This window comes from Gossypium arboreum, chromosome 3 (assembly GCF_025698485.1).
Source record: "Gossypium arboreum isolate Shixiya-1 chromosome 3, ASM2569848v2, whole genome shotgun sequence".
Lineage (NCBI taxonomy): Eukaryota > Viridiplantae > Streptophyta > Magnoliopsida > Malvales > Malvaceae > Gossypium > Gossypium arboreum.
Window position 1 is genome coordinate 28,014,563 of NC_069072.1, and position 16,957 is coordinate 28,031,519.

General features: G+C 34.9%; 1 protein-coding gene and 1 long non-coding RNA gene across 2 annotated transcripts; both read right to left on the reverse strand.

Annotated features, from left to right (window-relative positions):
• Positions 1-5,387: 5,387 nt before the first annotated feature.
• On the reverse strand, positions 5,388-8,634 carry LOC108463076 (auxin efflux carrier component 3). Its single transcript, XM_017763019.2, is given in 8 exon segments — positions 5,388-5,953; positions 6,027-6,103; positions 6,226-6,383; positions 6,462-6,547; positions 6,665-6,684; positions 6,686-6,948; positions 7,039-7,617; positions 7,620-8,634. Coding segments are annotated over 8 exon segments (1,899 nt in total). The 5' UTR covers positions 8,269-8,634; the 3' UTR covers positions 5,388-5,886.
• Positions 8,635-9,353: 719 nt separating this feature from the next.
• LOC128290102 (uncharacterized) lies at positions 9,354-10,269 on the reverse strand. Its single transcript, XR_008279745.1, has 2 exons — positions 10,132-10,269; positions 9,354-9,810 (listed from the first exon to the last, which is right to left on the reverse strand). It is a non-coding gene; the product is annotated as an uncharacterized LOC128290102 (long non-coding RNA).
• Positions 10,270-16,957: the final 6,688 nt, after the last annotated feature.

A 16,957-nucleotide genomic window follows, 5' to 3' on the forward strand; every position in this document is an offset into this window, starting at 1 on the left:
TGTGACAAAGACAATTGTTAATAGATTGAAGCCATTGATGCAAAAATGGGTGCTTCAGAACCAGTCAAGCTTTGTAACTAAACAAAGTATAATAGACAATATTGTTGTTGCTTAATAGATCATTCACTCAATGCGTAGTAAATCTGGAAAGAAAGGGTGGATGGCGGTGAAGATCTATCTAGAAAAAGCATATGAAAGACTGGATTAGAGTTTTATTGCAGAAATATTTATTGGTATTTCAGGTAATCTCCAATACTTCATTATACACTATATTAGTTATTCGATAATGCAGGTATATGGAATAGGAATCTCACTGAAGTATTTACTCCATCCAGAGGTATAAGACAAGGTGGCCCAATTTCACCTTATACCTTTGTTTTTTGTATGGAGCGGTTAGCTCAGATTATCAATGTGGAAGTTCTTAACAGGGGGTGGAAGCCTATAAAACTCTCTAGGGATGGTCCTAGTATTTCTCACCTATTTTTTGTAGATGACTTGGTGATGTTTAGTGAGGCATCTATTGACTAGATGGAAACAATGAAAAGGGTGCTTGGGAGATTTTGTGTAGTCTCCGCACATCGAGTTAATGCACAAAAAACTCAAATCTTTTTCTCGAAGAATGTCATCCATGAATTGAAGGTAAATATCAATTATAGACTTGGCTTTTCTCATGTGGATAATTTGGGGAAATACCTTGAAGTTCCACTCTTGCATCAAAGAGTCACAAAGGATACCTTTCAATATATAGTCGAGAATATGAGGAAAAATTGGCAAGATGGATGTCTAAATTGCTATCTCTTGTTGGTAGAATCACACTAGCTAAGCTAGTTCTAACCGTCATTTTTATATATGCAATGCAATCAACAATGGTTCTGAAAGGAATGTGCTATGAGATGGAGAAGATTATACATGATTTTGTATGGAGGACCACAGAGGAGAAACAAGAGATACATCTAGTCCAATGGGACAATCTTTGCAAAGGTATGAAGAATGGAGGCCTTGGTTTTACGAAGTTTGACAATACTATTAATGCTTTCCTTATGAAAATTGAGTCTAGGGCCTGTTCTGTAGTGCTTTAAAAAAGAACTTCTGGCTCCAAAAGTAGTTTTGGAAGAAAAGCTGTGCTAAACAAGCTACTTTTGACTGAAATTTTTAGCTTTTCAAAAGTGGCCCTTTTGAAGATGAGAAGCTAAAATTTTTAGCTTTTCTTCTCCTAAAAGCACTTTTAGTACTTAATTACTTTTTCACTCCTCCAATAACATAGTACTTTCCCTTTATTTTTCTTGGTGCTTAATTACAAATGTGTTAATATCATTAATTAAAAATAAAAATATTTTAAAATACTAATTACAAATATTTAATGGTTATATTTAAATATTTAAAATATAGTTTATATATTCTAATTAAATTTTATAAATAATTAATATTTATTGCTTAAAATATTTAAAATTTATATTTCATATATTAAAATATTAACAACAAGTTATAATATTTTTTATATTCTTAAATATAATAATATTAACTAATTTAAATATTATTTAAATGCATATTTGTTACTTGATAATAACATGTCTAAAATAGACATTTTATTTCTCAAAAATACTTTTTGACAACAATGCTAAACACTCAAGTTTTAAACTAAATTTTTCAAAAGCACTTTTCCACAACACTTTTCAAAAGTATTGCCAAACTAGCCCTTAATCTTATAGAGAAACTTGATCAACTTTGGGTTCAAATTCTCAGAGCTAAGTATAAATGGAAGGGTAGATTACCTTCTACTTTATATGTGGGAAATGTTTCTTGATTGTGGAAGGATGTCTGCAGAGTATGGAATATGGTAAAGGATGGTGTTATATGGAATTTTGGGAATGACATATATGTTGAATTTTGGAGAGATAACTGGGTCAAAGGCTAGGTCTTTTTTTTGTCTTTTTCTTTTTTATTTTACAGTTGTACTACACCTGAATGCATACCTGAGGAGCATGTACATGTGAAGGTGATGGTGATGACAAATGGGGATTGGAATTGGTTATTTTTTAGGACAGTTTTGCCAAATCCAGTTATATTGAGTATTTTAGCTTATAAACCTCCATCGGAGCAAGATGTGGAGACTTTGTGGGATGGGCTCATGTTAATAAGGGTGGGTTTCCATACGATCTGTGTATGCTACTTCTTGTAGGTTTGATGTGACTAAAAATGAAAAAATATGGCATCAGATTTGGCACATTTCGACCCCTTAAAAGGTACGTGTGTTCGTTTGGCTAGCCTATCTTGATAGAGTTCTAACAAATGTAAACCGTGTGAAGTGCCACCTTACGGTTGATGCAAGCTGCGAGGCATGTGGAGATAAGTCGGAAACCATTGAGCATGTGTTGTGGTTTTGTACTCCAGCTGTGGCAACACGGTCTTCAGTGATCAAGCCAGGTAAAAGATAGGAATTCTTCAACCTTAGGTTGGAAAATTGGGGCTTTTTTAGATAAATAACCCAATAATATTAAAAAATTATGAAAATGTCCCTAGTATCTGATTATTTAGAAAATTGATCTTGTTTCTACATTGTCAATGGCTGCCGCCACTTCTCAAAGTGACACCACCACAAAATGTGACAAAATATTACCTCCTAATTACAAAAATCATTGGATGTAAAAAAAAAACATTTTTTTTGTGCCACCACTTCCCAAGTCGGCACTCATATAAGTTTTCTAAATACACTATATTTTCACGACTATTTCTGGAGGTAAATGGAAAAAATATATTTTATTAATTTTTGGTGCCGCTTCCTTTAATGGAGGCACCAATACTAGTAAAAAAAAAATCTCTTTAGTGCCTACCCCAGATGAGACGGCACCATTATTTTTTTGGAATTTTTTGGTGCCACCACTTCAAATGGAGTCACCAAAAAGGTAGAAATAAAAAATAAAATTTCATGGTCCCTACTCTAGATTAGAGGTGCTCATGGGCTGGGCCAGGCTCAACTAAAAATTTAGGCCCACTCATTGGGCTCGGGTCGGGCCGGACCCAAAAAATGGGTCTAAAATTTTGCCCAAGCCTGACCCAAATAAAAATACTAAAATTCGGGTCCACTCAACCCGCTTGTATTAATTTTTATATTATTTTATATAATTTTTAAATATATATAATACATCTAAAATACTATAAAATTAAAATAAATATTTTCCAACAAATTAAAAATAAATTTTAAAAATATGTAACTTAAATAACACTAAGAGATGCAACTTAACAAGCAAATACCTCTAAAATAATAACAAAATTAACAAATGCCTTTAAAATAATAACAAAATTAATAATAAAATAAGTTTTATACAATATCCAAATAATAACAACAAAATAGTAGCAATATAATAGTAATATGGTAGCAAAAAGAGAGAAAACAACAAAAGACAACATTCAAAAACAAAAAAAAATAGCAGATTTTTTTGTCATTTAGTGAATTTGGGTCGGGCCCGAGCAAAAAAACCCTTATCTGAGGCTAGACCCATTTTTTAAAAGGGCCTTATTTTTTTGTCCAAGCCCATTTTTCGGGCCTATATTTTTTGCCTAACCCTCCCACATTTCGGGCCAGCCTTCGGGCCGAGCCGGGTAGACCGACCCATGAGTAGGTCTACTCTAGATGTGACGACACCAATAATTTTTTAATTGAATTTTATGTTTTAAGCAATATTTGAAATGTTATTATGTTAAGCAATATTTAATCTGTTAGTTATGTATATAAAAATACAATCGGTGGAAGGAAAAAATATTTAGATGATGAAAAAAATAAATGTATTGATCCATATAATCTAATTTACTCATTGTGGTGACTCTATATGAAATGGTGAGACTGAAAAATTCAAAAAAAATTACTGGTGCCGCTACATCTGGAGTAGAGACCAAGGGAATTTTTTTATTGTTTTTGGTAACTTGATGTAAAGTGGCAACACCAAAAAATGTCAAAAGAAATAATGGTGCCGCCACATTTGGAGTAGGAACCAAAGTGATTTTTTTACTGGTATTGGTGCCTCCATTGAAGGAGGAGGCACTAACAAATATTTTTTTTAATCCAATTTTGTGCCTCCATTAAAGGAGGCAGCAACAAAAATTAATAATTTTTTTTTCCATTTACCTTCGAAAATACCTATGAAAATACGGTGCATTTAGAAAACTTATATGGGTGCCACCTTGGGAAGTGACTGTGCCAAAAGAAAATATTTTTTTTTTATATCCAATGATTTTTTCAATTAAGAGGCAATGATTCTGTCATATTTTTGGGTGGTGTTGTCTTGGGAAATGACACCCATTGGCACCGTAGAAACAAGGTCATTTTCTTAAATAATATGGTATCAGGGTTATTTTCATAATTTTTTAATATTATTAGGTTATTTATATTAAAAAAAAAGTAGAAAATTGGTTTGAGAAGAATCTCGTTGCCCCAGATTATTTTGCCAGTAAGTCTAGTGTGTGGCCAGGACTATTTGGCATCATCTATTGGCAGCTTTGGGTCAGAAGGAATAACTATGTTTTCAACACATAATTCATTGAAACCTGGAGCATTTTGGAGAAAAGTTGACAGATGAGAGGGAACTTTCTACAAGCAAATTAGGGAAGGGAGCATCCATTGAGACAAATTAATGTTGTTTCTCGAATGAAGACAAAATGGACTTCACCAGATGTTGGGTGGCTAAAAGTGAATATTAATAGGGTAGTTGGCTACTTATCCGGGATTGCTGCAACAGGAGGAGTAATACGGGATCACCAGGGGGTTTGGGTTGCTAGTTTCTCAGAAATATTGGCATTTGCTTGGTGTTTTTAGTGGAGCTCTAGGGTGCACTTGATGGGCTCCAACTAACATGGGATCTAGGCTTAGAAAAAATGGTACTTGAGATGGATAGCACTGAAGCTATCAAGGTGATCCAAGCAAATGAGGATGACCAACACTTCTGCTATGGGTCAAGCCATTAAGGACTTACTCCAATGTCCCTAGATGGTTCATGTTAGACATGTGTTTAGAGAGGGCAACAAGTTAATTGATGGTTTGACTAACATGACTTTTTCAAGACCTTTGAGGAGAAATATATATATGCAACCACTGACTCAAGTACTTCAGTTACTACACGATGATTAAGTCGGAGGAAATTTACCTTAACTAATTCAGTTTTGGTTTTATACCTCTTTTGTACCAAAAATAAATAAAATAAAACAAATTGTGTGGTAATTTTATTAGTATATTTAATGAAAAGCCAGCAAGTGGGTTAAAAAGTGCTTCACTGGACATGGGAATTTGGGTTTTGTTCTTTTCCGTTTACGTGAAAGTTCATTAGTGAAACGTCATTGTCTAAAACCAAATCTCTAATTAAGGGTGAAAGATTGACTAATCAACAATAAACTCCTTTTGGATCTCTTTCATAATCATAAAACAATATCCTAAAACAGTTTAAAAGTACACAAACCAAAGCAACACGACAACCGCAAATAATTGCTGCTTCTACGGACGATCAAAACCAACACTAACAACAAAACAAAAACTCATTTTTACTAATCTATAATTAAAAAAAATAGAAAATCCCCTTTATTTCCTCTTCTACTTGATTTCATTAATCATATCCCTTTGTCGATTTGCAAATACAAGGACATTAAACTTTACAACAAAGCATAATATCGAGTGGAAACAACCCTGGTTTTGCTCTTCAATGTCTCCCCTAAGTCAATTACCTTTACCTAAGCATTACCTCCAAATAGTTCGGAGCCCTTTGGCAAATTATTTTGTAATGGAAGCTTCTTTCCCAGCAAATCCTCGAGCTTTTAATTAAGGATGTAAACCGATTTTGATGAATGCTTGCTCCCAAACATATAACACCGCTCCTATGACTCAAAAACAAAAGAAAAGCCTCACAGTCCTAGAAGAATGTAGTACACCAGTGTTATCGATAATGCTATCAACATCCCAAAGATAACCCTACAAATTTGCATTTCAAGATATCAGTTCCGATTATACATATTCCGATTTCCAAGTACGTTAATATACTTACGCGGTGCTAAGAATTGCAGGGTGAACATTGTACTCCTTGGTGAATACAAAGGGTACAATTCCTTGTGGGAGAACAGCCTATTAATTGCAAGAAAATTAACTGAATCAATTGTGACATTCGAACAAGGGAAATAGTTATGGAGGAAAGGATATTATTATTATTATTATTATTATTATTATTATTATTATTGGTAAATAACCTGAACAATGGCGATGCAGAGGAGCGTGCCGCGCAACCCTACTACAATAGAAGAAGCAGCCATGACAGCGGGGCCGATCAAGAACTTAACCGCCATGGCAAAGGTAGCTACAGAGTTCCCGCAAGTGATCAACTTGGGTTGCAGGGCCATAAACAGACCTTTTTACCATATTAGAAAAAACACACGAGGATTTTTCCTAGTAAACCATAAATTTGAATGAAGAAGAAAATGCTTACCTAAGCTAAACATGGCCATTCCTAGTCCAGCATCTGACAAAATGGAGATAGATTTCTCTAATATTTTGGGCATACTCACATGCCACCTGTGATTCAAACCCCCCCAAACCAGTAAATTTATGACGTCTCAAAATACCCAAATAAGGTGAACAAAGTTTGAAGGTTGTATCATTAAAAATTTACTACCAAAATGATCATTTTACCTGAAAGCAATTAGGGACCAAAACCAGCCCAATGATACTGGAATATGTGTTGGGGTTTCAGATAAGCTTCCGCCAAACCATGATCAAGATTAGTCGGGTCATTACACTCGCCAGAGGCATTTGTTTGCCACCACCGATAAGTGCTCCAACGACGGCCTTTGGGTGGAGCTCCGCTTTTGAATTGGACTTCAACTTATTGAGTTCATTGGGTCCTCCATTTTCTCTCTCGTCTTCGCCGTCTCTTCTAGCAAATCCAAAGTTTTCTCCATCCAACTCACCACTGGCTGCCATTATTTTCACACCAATAGTTCACAAAATTTTTAAAAATTCAAAGCAAATTTAGATGAATGAATGAATGAAGTTATTGTATATACCTTCGGTTTCCCCGTTTTGAGAGTGATCAGCGACCAACATCCTGATCTCTTTAGCGCCCTGATCTCACCGTCCAGATTGCTTGGACGCTCCAAAATCTGCCCCACCAAACACGTGAAGGCCATCACCTTCTGATGCCAGCAAAGTACTGGAACTCCACACAAACATGTGTAGTTCTTTTGCATCATGATTCACGTTATTGTTCTCCTGCGGGTGCTGGGCCTAGTTGTTTTTACTAGCGTTCTTTGCGAGGGAGGAAAATTCAGAATTTTGAGCAGGGTACGAAGAAGGAGCCGACTGTGCTAGATAAAATCCAAATCGTGAAGACATGACCGTACTATTTTCTTCAAAATTGAAAGGTATTGGAGTTGGTTCCCTTGATGACTGAACAGAGTACAAAACAGTTGGACCGAAAGTAGATTGCCTCGCGGGAAATCCTTGAATGCCCATCATGGAATAAAAGTCGGAGTTGTTAAAATTCGAGCCCTTGGGAGTGGGATTTCGAGACGAGCTCAAGATGTATATCTCAGCACCGGTGAGATTGGATGGCCTGGGTGTCAATACCGGAAGCGAACCAGGCCCAACGACCTTCTCGATGCATTGGATTTCCTCACTACAACATGAAGCTTCTCGTCTTCCCCGATTTCAGCGTCAGTTTGGAGAAAAACACGACCGTCAAGCGAAACCACATCGGAATCAACTTTAAATGAAACTATGGAAGCCGCTGTTTCGGGGAACTGTTCCATGATGAGCATTTTGGCCCCACGGTACTCAAATAGAAAAAGTAGAAAAGTGTACCAAATAATACACTGCAGCAGAACCACGACTTGAACCATTAGCATTCCGGAGTACTCGTCGTACATAGCGATTAACAACGGAATGCCCATGACGAAGGTGTTTGGAAGAGTGGATAAAGATAAGATGGTAATCATCCATTCCAGGCTCCCATTCTTAGTAAAATTAGCCCACAACCCAAGGGCAAACAACATGATAAGTTTCTGCAGGGTGTCGGGGGCGATGAACATAAAGTTTATGGCGTAAAGGTCATTGGTCGAAATGAAATGGAAAGACAGGAGAGGAACTGCAAATATGGCGACGAACCGATTGATTCCCAAGCACTAGTCGGGAGAGAATATCTTCCACCAACGGACGGAACCATACGCTAAGATCATAGCCACGTATAGTGGAATCACAGCCGTTAAAACGGTGTAAAGATCGCCCCAGCTGGTCATCTTTTAAGATATTGTTCTTATGAGTAGGACTGTAGAAGATCTAGTGGAGAGACTTCTAAGGAAGGTTGAGGAGTGAGATATGATTGTCAAGGAAGGGCAAATTGGGGATAATGAAAAATACCGTTGCTTAAAGAGGATAAAATCTCATATCTGTGTTTCTTTCACAACTACCTACTATTGTTTCAGACTTGTTTCATACACTGCAATTTTTTTTTTCTTTTTTCCGATTTAATATATTTAAAAGATGTTTGGAAGGAAAGAAAGAAAGAAGGAAAGAAAACGAGTGAAAAAACTACAGTATAATTTACTAGAGAGATATGGCTTTAGAGCATATATAAAATATACATATACGACTATACATAAGGAGGAGAATTATATTAAGCGCATGGAGAGAATCGGAATAACAAGAAAAAGAATGGGAGGGACCAAATTAATATATTTATTTATTAAAGATAATTTAGAATAAGCAAATGAGGTATTGTCTGGTACTTAAGTTTGAGTTCTAACTGTGAATTATATGGTAATTATATTAAGGTTAGGGTTTTATTTCCATTTATTTATTTATTTATTATAGTATATTTATACTAATTTTTGTAAATTAATTTCTTAAACTTAACAAGAGATTAGAGGTTATCTAGTGTTTATCTATATGTATAATATTATAATTTTTAAGTAAAAAAGAAATAAATAATATAATAAAACTATTTTTATATTTTATATTTAAAATTTTATATAATATATTTAAAGAAAGCAACTTCTAACTATTACTTTTAATAATTTGTTTTAAAATATATTTTTAGATATTGTAGATGATTCTTTTGGAAATGTGAGGAAATGTTATAATCTAGCAAAACAAGATATGGTAACATAACAAGAGGAAGTAGACTCTAGAAAACAAGTGCTGTGGTAATGGACGAAATAAAGAATTGAAAAAAATTAGAGTTACAATAGTTGTTGTGATTGCAAAAGAAAATCAGAAAAATAATTTTAGAGTGCTAAATTTGTTAATAGCTCAAAAAGTCACAAATGAAACATTCAAACCTTTATATGTATATTCCTTGAATTGGTAGTGAAAAGGGAAATGGTTATGAAAAGAAGCTAAAATAGTGGGTATTAGGATTAAGAGGGATTACTTGAACATGGGAATATGGAGGTCAATTATATAGATAATGGGTATAATGACAGTTACATGAAAGTTATACCCAGTTAAACATTTTGGCAATAGAGGTTTTAAGTACAAGTGGATCGTTTGTATCTAAGCCTCCACGCCATACTTTCTAAGACATCCTAAAATTAGAACAACCCAAGAATCCGATGCTCCAATGGTAATCGTTCTAAACATAACGTTTTTTCCTTGTGTGGTGTGTGTAGGACCAAATTCATGCCATGATCCAATACAAGAAAAATAGGCACAAAAATAGACCCAAACAAGGCCCAAACGAACAGAGACTCAAAGTTGTTGCATGAGTCCTCGCGCCGCACGCCTCTCACCAGCGTCCCACTCCGCCACGCCTCTCGATTCCGAGATTTTCGCAGCTATATCTTCAACAAAAAACAACAAAAAGCATAGTAACAGGAGGAGACTTGTTTTTCCCTTGTTTTATTTCTAGGCTATAAAAAACCATTGAAAATACGGTATAGAGGAGAGTTTTTTTTGGGGGGGGAATCAAGAGAAATACAGAGAAATATACCAGATTTCTGAGTAAACTTTTAATACCATCCAATAGAATCAAAGGTGATTATAGTTTTTTTTTCCAAGGTTTTTAGCCTTTGTTGTGCATCTACATTTTTTTTTCCTTTCTTTTTTTTTCCTTATTTTTGAAAATAATCAAACAAAGTTTTAAAAGAGAAATGAGGGCTTACCTGGTCTTGATCTGTGAACCGGCGGTGGGGTGGAGGTGCGTGGCACCGATGATCCTTCAGGGTGGCGCAAGCTAGGTTGAATTCCTAGCAAAGAAAGATGGAAAGGGAGCAGGGAAGAAAGAAGCATTTTACTTCTTTTTGTTTGAAAAACAATGGGAATAAGAAATAAAATGGGTCCTGCAGAACCATTCAATAGCTTTTAAAGTGGCGGGGCCCACGTGTTTTGCCTATAAGGGTCAATTTGTGCATCAGGTCCTGTACATTTTCTTCTGCCCAAATCTGCTTCACTTTTGTTTTTGAATTTCACCCAGCAATTTTGTGCAACTTTTAATTTGGTCCATATTAAATGCTAGGTTCAGAAATTTGGGTAAATTACATTTTTAAACCCCCTTGTTCCACGTGCCCTTCAATGAGGTCTTCCTTTCCCCTTTTATTTGTGCTTTATCCTAGAACTTCCGTTTTGATCTCAATTAAGCCCTATTTTGCTTATTTTAAACACTTTTATCACAAAATTAAATTCTTTTGGTACTATTATTATTAATCTATTGCTATTTTATTTAACTATTTTAGGTTATTTTCTTATTATTTATTGTATTATTTTTTTTACACTATTATTTATTATACTTATTATATCATTTTCGTTATTTTCTTTATCAGGTTCTTTATGGTCGTGAGCCTACCTATGATCATTTACGGGTGTTTGGCTGCTGTTGTTTTCCGTATCTGTGCCCGTTCGCGAGCCACAAGTTGGGGTTCTGTTCTTAGCTGTGTACAATTTTAGGGTATAGTTCTCAGCATAAAGGTTATCAATGTCTCATACCAGATGGTAAAGTAATTGTTTCTCGTCATGTTGTTTTTTATGAATGACATTTCTTATTTTCTTCATCTACAGTGGATAATATGAACTTTAGTTCATGTGTCTCCATATATGTTCCTCTTGTTCGATCTACTACCTCTTACCATTTTTCTACAATCGAGAATCCTACTGATATTTCCTCATCTATTCCTTATTTTAATCCTATGCCGTCTATAATAGGAGATTCGTTGGTTGAGCTGGAGGCTACTCATAAAGAGCTCCGGCCCTTAACCTCGACAAATGAGAGTAGTCTGTCTTCTCTAGACTTAGTTCCTTCAACATCTACTTTACTGAGGAATACTTATACTATGATTACTAGGTCCAAGGCTGGGATTTTGAAACCCAAGGCTCTGTCTGTTGAAGCTGTTGATTATGAGCCACGCACGGTAGTGGAAGCTCTTGCTGATCCAGCATGAAAACCAACAGTTTAAGCTGAATTTGATGCTCTCATGGCCAACTCCACTTGGGAACTTGTTTTGCTTCCTCATAGACAAAAGACAATAGGATGTACGTGGCTTTTCAAAGTAAAGAAAAATCTTGATGGGACTATTGCTCAGCGTAAGGCTAGGTTGGTAGCAAAAGGGTGTTTGCAAGTTCCTGGATATGATTTTAAGGAAATGTTCAATTCAGTGGTCAAGCTTGCTACTATTTGAACTATACTCTCAATTGTTGTCTCTCCTGGTTGGTAGATTAGTTAGGTCGATGTCAACAATGCCTTCTTAAATGGGGATCTTACTGATGAAGTGCTCATGTAACAACCTTGAGGCTACGTTTAGTTTGGTACAAATGGTGAGCAATTGGTAAAGGAATTATACAGGTTACATTAAGCTCTTCGTGTATGGTTTGATAAATTGAAGAGGTTTCTTATTTCTACTGGGTTTCTCGTATCCAAATCTGATGCATCTCTTTTTATTCGTGTAATGACCGAGTTCGTCATCTATGTTCTGGTCTATGTGGATGATATTATTATTACGGGGAGTGTGGCTGACAGTATAACTAGTTTTATTCAGCTGTTAAATAAATAATTTTCACTTAAAGATATGGGGAACCTTCATTAGGTGTTGAAGTCACTCAATCCTCCACTGGAAGTCTTCATTTATGCCAATGCAACTTGGCAGAAGTTCTTTGACTAATGCAAAAAGTGTTCACACACCAATGATCAATTTATCAGCTTTGTCTAAAGATGAGGGCGATCGTCTTCCTAATCCTACAGAATATAAAAGTCTTACCGATACACTTCAATATGTGGTTCTAACTCAACCTGATATTGCTTATGCAATAAATCGAGTGTCAGCTCATGCATACACCTACTTCAGTACATTTGATGGCCCTAAAACGAATCTTACGATATTTACGTGAGACCATAGATCATGGGATGATTTTTCGTCCATCCGACTGACTCTTTCTCATTGGTTATGCTGAATCCAACTAGGGGTCGAATTTTGATGATCGCAGATCTATGAAAGGATATTATGTGTATTTTGGAGATACACCTATTTCGTGGTGTTAGAAAAAGCAACAAGTTGTTTCTCGGTCAACAGTAGAGGCGTGGTGTTAAAAAAAGTGACAAGTTGTTTCTCGGTCAATAGCAGAGGCTGAGTATCGAAGTTTAGCTACAGCCACTAGTGATGTTATGTGGTTAATCTCTCTCCTAATAGAGCTGAAAATATTGTCTGCCGATTTGCCTACTATTTGGTGTGATGATTTTGGTGTAGTCGTAGTTGCTGCAAATTCGGTCTTACACTCCAAGTTCAAACATGTTGAACTTGATCTATTTTTTGTTCGTAAAAAGGTCACTCAAGGTTCGCTTGTTGTCGGAGAGGTACTAACATGTGACCAGCTTGTTGACATTTTCATAAAACCCTGTCTGTCTCTTTATTACTTAATTTTGAAATTTTCTTTGACTTTTATCTATTGAGAAGTTGGATGAATGTTAGTGTATATTAGTGTATAAGGTAAGTTAGGTTGTTAGCAGTCTTTTATACAATCTGGTATATTGTTAGTAGAATTGGTTAGCAACAGTTGTTACTTACTCATGTGTTTCTGTACAGATTCAATCAAGCAATCAATAATAGAATATTCAGTCATTTCTTATTTTGTATTTCTTTTCTATTTTCCTATACTTATTAACAATCTTCAAATTGTCTGAGGACACACCGCCTAATTATATGGACCTAATTTCCTTTGATATTCGTTTGTCCCCAACCAGCTAAAGATTGTTATTTTTTAAGGGAATGAAGAAGTGAAAACTCAAATCATTTTTAAATTCATTTATTTTTTTAAACAATTTGTCTTATATTATAAATCATAGCAATGTGTTATGACATCAAAAATTATTTTAAAATTAATTTTAAGATGTAACTTATTGGTTGAGTATTCAATTTTTTAAGAATAATTTAGGTTTAAATCATAGTTGTCCAAAATATATATATTAAAATAAGGGTAAATTACACCAACAGTCACTCAACTTTGGGGTAGCTGACAAAACAGTCACCTAGGTTTCATTTCAGTCACTCAACTTTCAGAAAGTGACAAAATAATCATTTTTGTTGTTTTCCATTACAGACGTCACGATAAAGTGAGATGACAGATGACGGCGTCCTTGGTGTCAAAAAACCCTCCAACAGACCGATTACTCTCAATTTAACAGCCCTACCAGCACCAATTTAAGGTTAGAGAAACAAAAAAAGAAGAAGAAGAAGAAGAAGAAGAAGAAGAAGAAGAAGAAGAAGATGATGATGATGATGATGATGATGATGATGATGATGATGATGATGATGAATGAGAAGAGGAAAAATAGGAATGCTTGAAGTGATTCTAATGTGCTATTATGGAAACCCTGTCAAAATAAACACGTCTTGATCTAATGACATCCTAGGTAGGAGGTTTTTTGGGTGTAAGAAATTTGACAGTGGATTTCCAAAACCATATCAGTTTTTCAGCTGATTTGATCTACCATTGATGCCCCATTCATGAATTGTATTGTTGGGTCTTCTGAAAAAAGTGAGGACATTGGAGGATACAAGGATGAAGGAGAGAAAAATATGGTTTTTGGTACTTGTATTTGTAATGTTATTTTTTAAACCCTAAATCAGCTTATGTTGTTGTTGTTAGCACTGGAAACCAGCTTATGTTTTGTATTATTGTTGCTAGTATATTGTTACTTATGTTGTTATACATGGCTACTGGTATATTGTTGCTTATGTTGTTATACTTGACTGCTGGTATACATGGCTAACCAACTCATGTTGTTGCTTACAAACTTGAAAGACTTGCAATAGGGTATAATATGTGGTCGTTGCTTACAAATTGTTTTGTAATATTGTTACTGCTTACAACAGTTAGAAAGTTGTTTTGTAATATTTGATTTCATTTCAAAGTTGACAGACTTGAAAGAATGTTTAATCTTCATTTCATTTGTATTTCTTAATACTCATATATCAGAAAAGACAACACAGATGAAAAAAATATTGTATTTCTCAATTTTCACACATTTGTTTTCTCAATACTCATATGTTAGAAAAGGTAACACAAATTACATGGATCAATGCTTATATATTAAGGCCAAAATGTCAATCTGTTTACAAAATGAAAGAAGGGCAAATTATTGCCAAATTTTCCTACAATTCAACACAATTGAACAGATATGAATTGTAGGCAAATTTACAAAAAAAAAAAATCAGTGGCTATATGCCTAAGATTATCAACAGTAGCAATCATAGGCAAATTTACAAAAACTAATCTGCCTAAGTTAATAAATCAGTAGCAGGCAAATTAACACAATTTCAAAAAGTAAGCAAAATAAGGCCTGTTCACAATGTCATTATTGGTCTGTCATAGATGACTCTTGAGTAGGAGTTATCCATCTAACAGTGGTTGGTTTCCTCTTGAATGAGAGTTTTTCTTTTGGGGCAACATCTTTTTGGTGAGTTGGGATAGCTTGTTGATGAGTTGGGGCAGTTTGTAACTGATTTTGGGCAGCCTGTTGAGTTGGGGTACTCTCTTGCTGATTTGGGGTAGCCTATTACTGAGTTGGGGCAACCACTTGGTTGTGAACACCAACTTTATGTCTTGTGACCTATAGGAGCAAGTGAAATTTGTCAAACAAATTCATAAATAGAAGTAATATAACTTAACCTAAGGCAAATGAATTACTGGAATGTTTTGGCCAACTTTCCCTTTGCAACTGCTTTTATTGTGGCCTATTCTTTTGCCTTTACTGCACCTCATGTCCATCCCTCTCTTGCTCAACCTTTCTGTTGTTTGTGGTTCATCAGGTTCTATCCTTCTCACTTTACTAAGTCTACAAGTGGCCTTCTTAGTGTAGGAGGCAGTATTGGCAGCATGTTTGATAAAGAGACCCATTGTTTATGACCCCTTATTGGCCTTATAAAGTTGGAGTAAATTTGAAACTGGGTTTGCTTGGTGTACCAGGTTTGTACATAGGTCTCTGGGAATTCATTTTTTAGTTGAATGATAGCCAGTACATAAATGAAAAGGATGCCAGTGAGATCCTAATTCTTAAAAGAGCAAGAATTCTCAACTAGGTCCACCACATGTTGGCTGCCTAGACCACATCAACTTGATACCTGTCCCCACCAGCATATGATGAAACATACCTAAAAAATAGTCCCCATGCTTGGTTAAAAAACAATCACTAAAACAACATTATGAGCAGCCCCACCAACAATCACACACACACACACACACACACACCTAAAAAACATTCACTACATAAATATTATTAAAAAAATACTCACGCTCACTGCATGCATATTAAAAAATAGTCAACATGTATATTAAAAAAATAATCTTACACATCAACAATCACTGCATGCATATTAAAAAATAGTTAACATCATGTATATTAAAAATAGTCATACGCACCAATAATCACTGCATGCATATTAAAAAAAAGTCATACACAAGTGCACACCTAAAAAAAGTCATTGCATGCATATTAAAAAACACTCACTAAAAAAGCATGTGACCAGCAACATAAAGTCAGAATAAAGGCATCAAAAATATTAAAAAGAGTAATTTTACTTCAATGAATCTTTGTTATTTACATCTAGCTTTTTCTTGATCTTTGGACATAACATTCCTTTCCATTTGTCAGTTTCTTCTTTCTTCTTGACAATAAGCAATATAATATTGGTCCTTACTGTTTCCATCATGGTCATAATAGGTTTTCCTCTTGCTTTCAGTATCATCTACCAGTAGACAACATAAAAGATTAGTGAACTGATAATGATTAGTAAGAAATATAAAACATAGGGATTTACCTTGTTAAAGGATTCAGAAAGATTATTCAACAACATGTCAGAATGACTCTTAATTGAGAAGTGAGACCTTGACCAGTGAGTAGGGTTCTTTTCCTTCAACCAATCATAAACATGCTGATTGGTTTTCTTTAGTTCATCTATGGCATCCTCAAAATCCCTTATAGTGCTTGTTCTAGTAGCTTTCCAAAATAAATCTTTTAATTCCTTTGTTCAGAAACTAGCCTTCTTGAAATTGGCATGTAAGTGTCTAACACAGTGTCTTGTTTCTGTATTAGGAAACAACATACATATTGCTTTTAAAATTCCCAACAATTAAAACAAATACAATTTAATTTATTGACAAACCCTAAACCCTAAATAGAAACAACATAAAATAAAATAAAATTTTACCTTTTGTTTGTTAAACATGAAAGATATTTTGTATGAGCTCACAATTTCCAAGTCTATTGTGAGCAACTCTAAGAACCAAAACCATAATGCTTGGTTTTCACTTTCAACAGCAGCATATGCAAGAGGATAGATGCTATTTGTATCTATCCCAACAGCTACAAGCAAGTAGCCACCATAGTAGCCCTTCAAGAAACATCCATCTAAAGCTACTATCCTCCTACAACCAGCCCTATAGCCATTTTTGCATGCCTGCAGATAGACATACATCCTTTGAAACAATCGGTTATCCAGATAA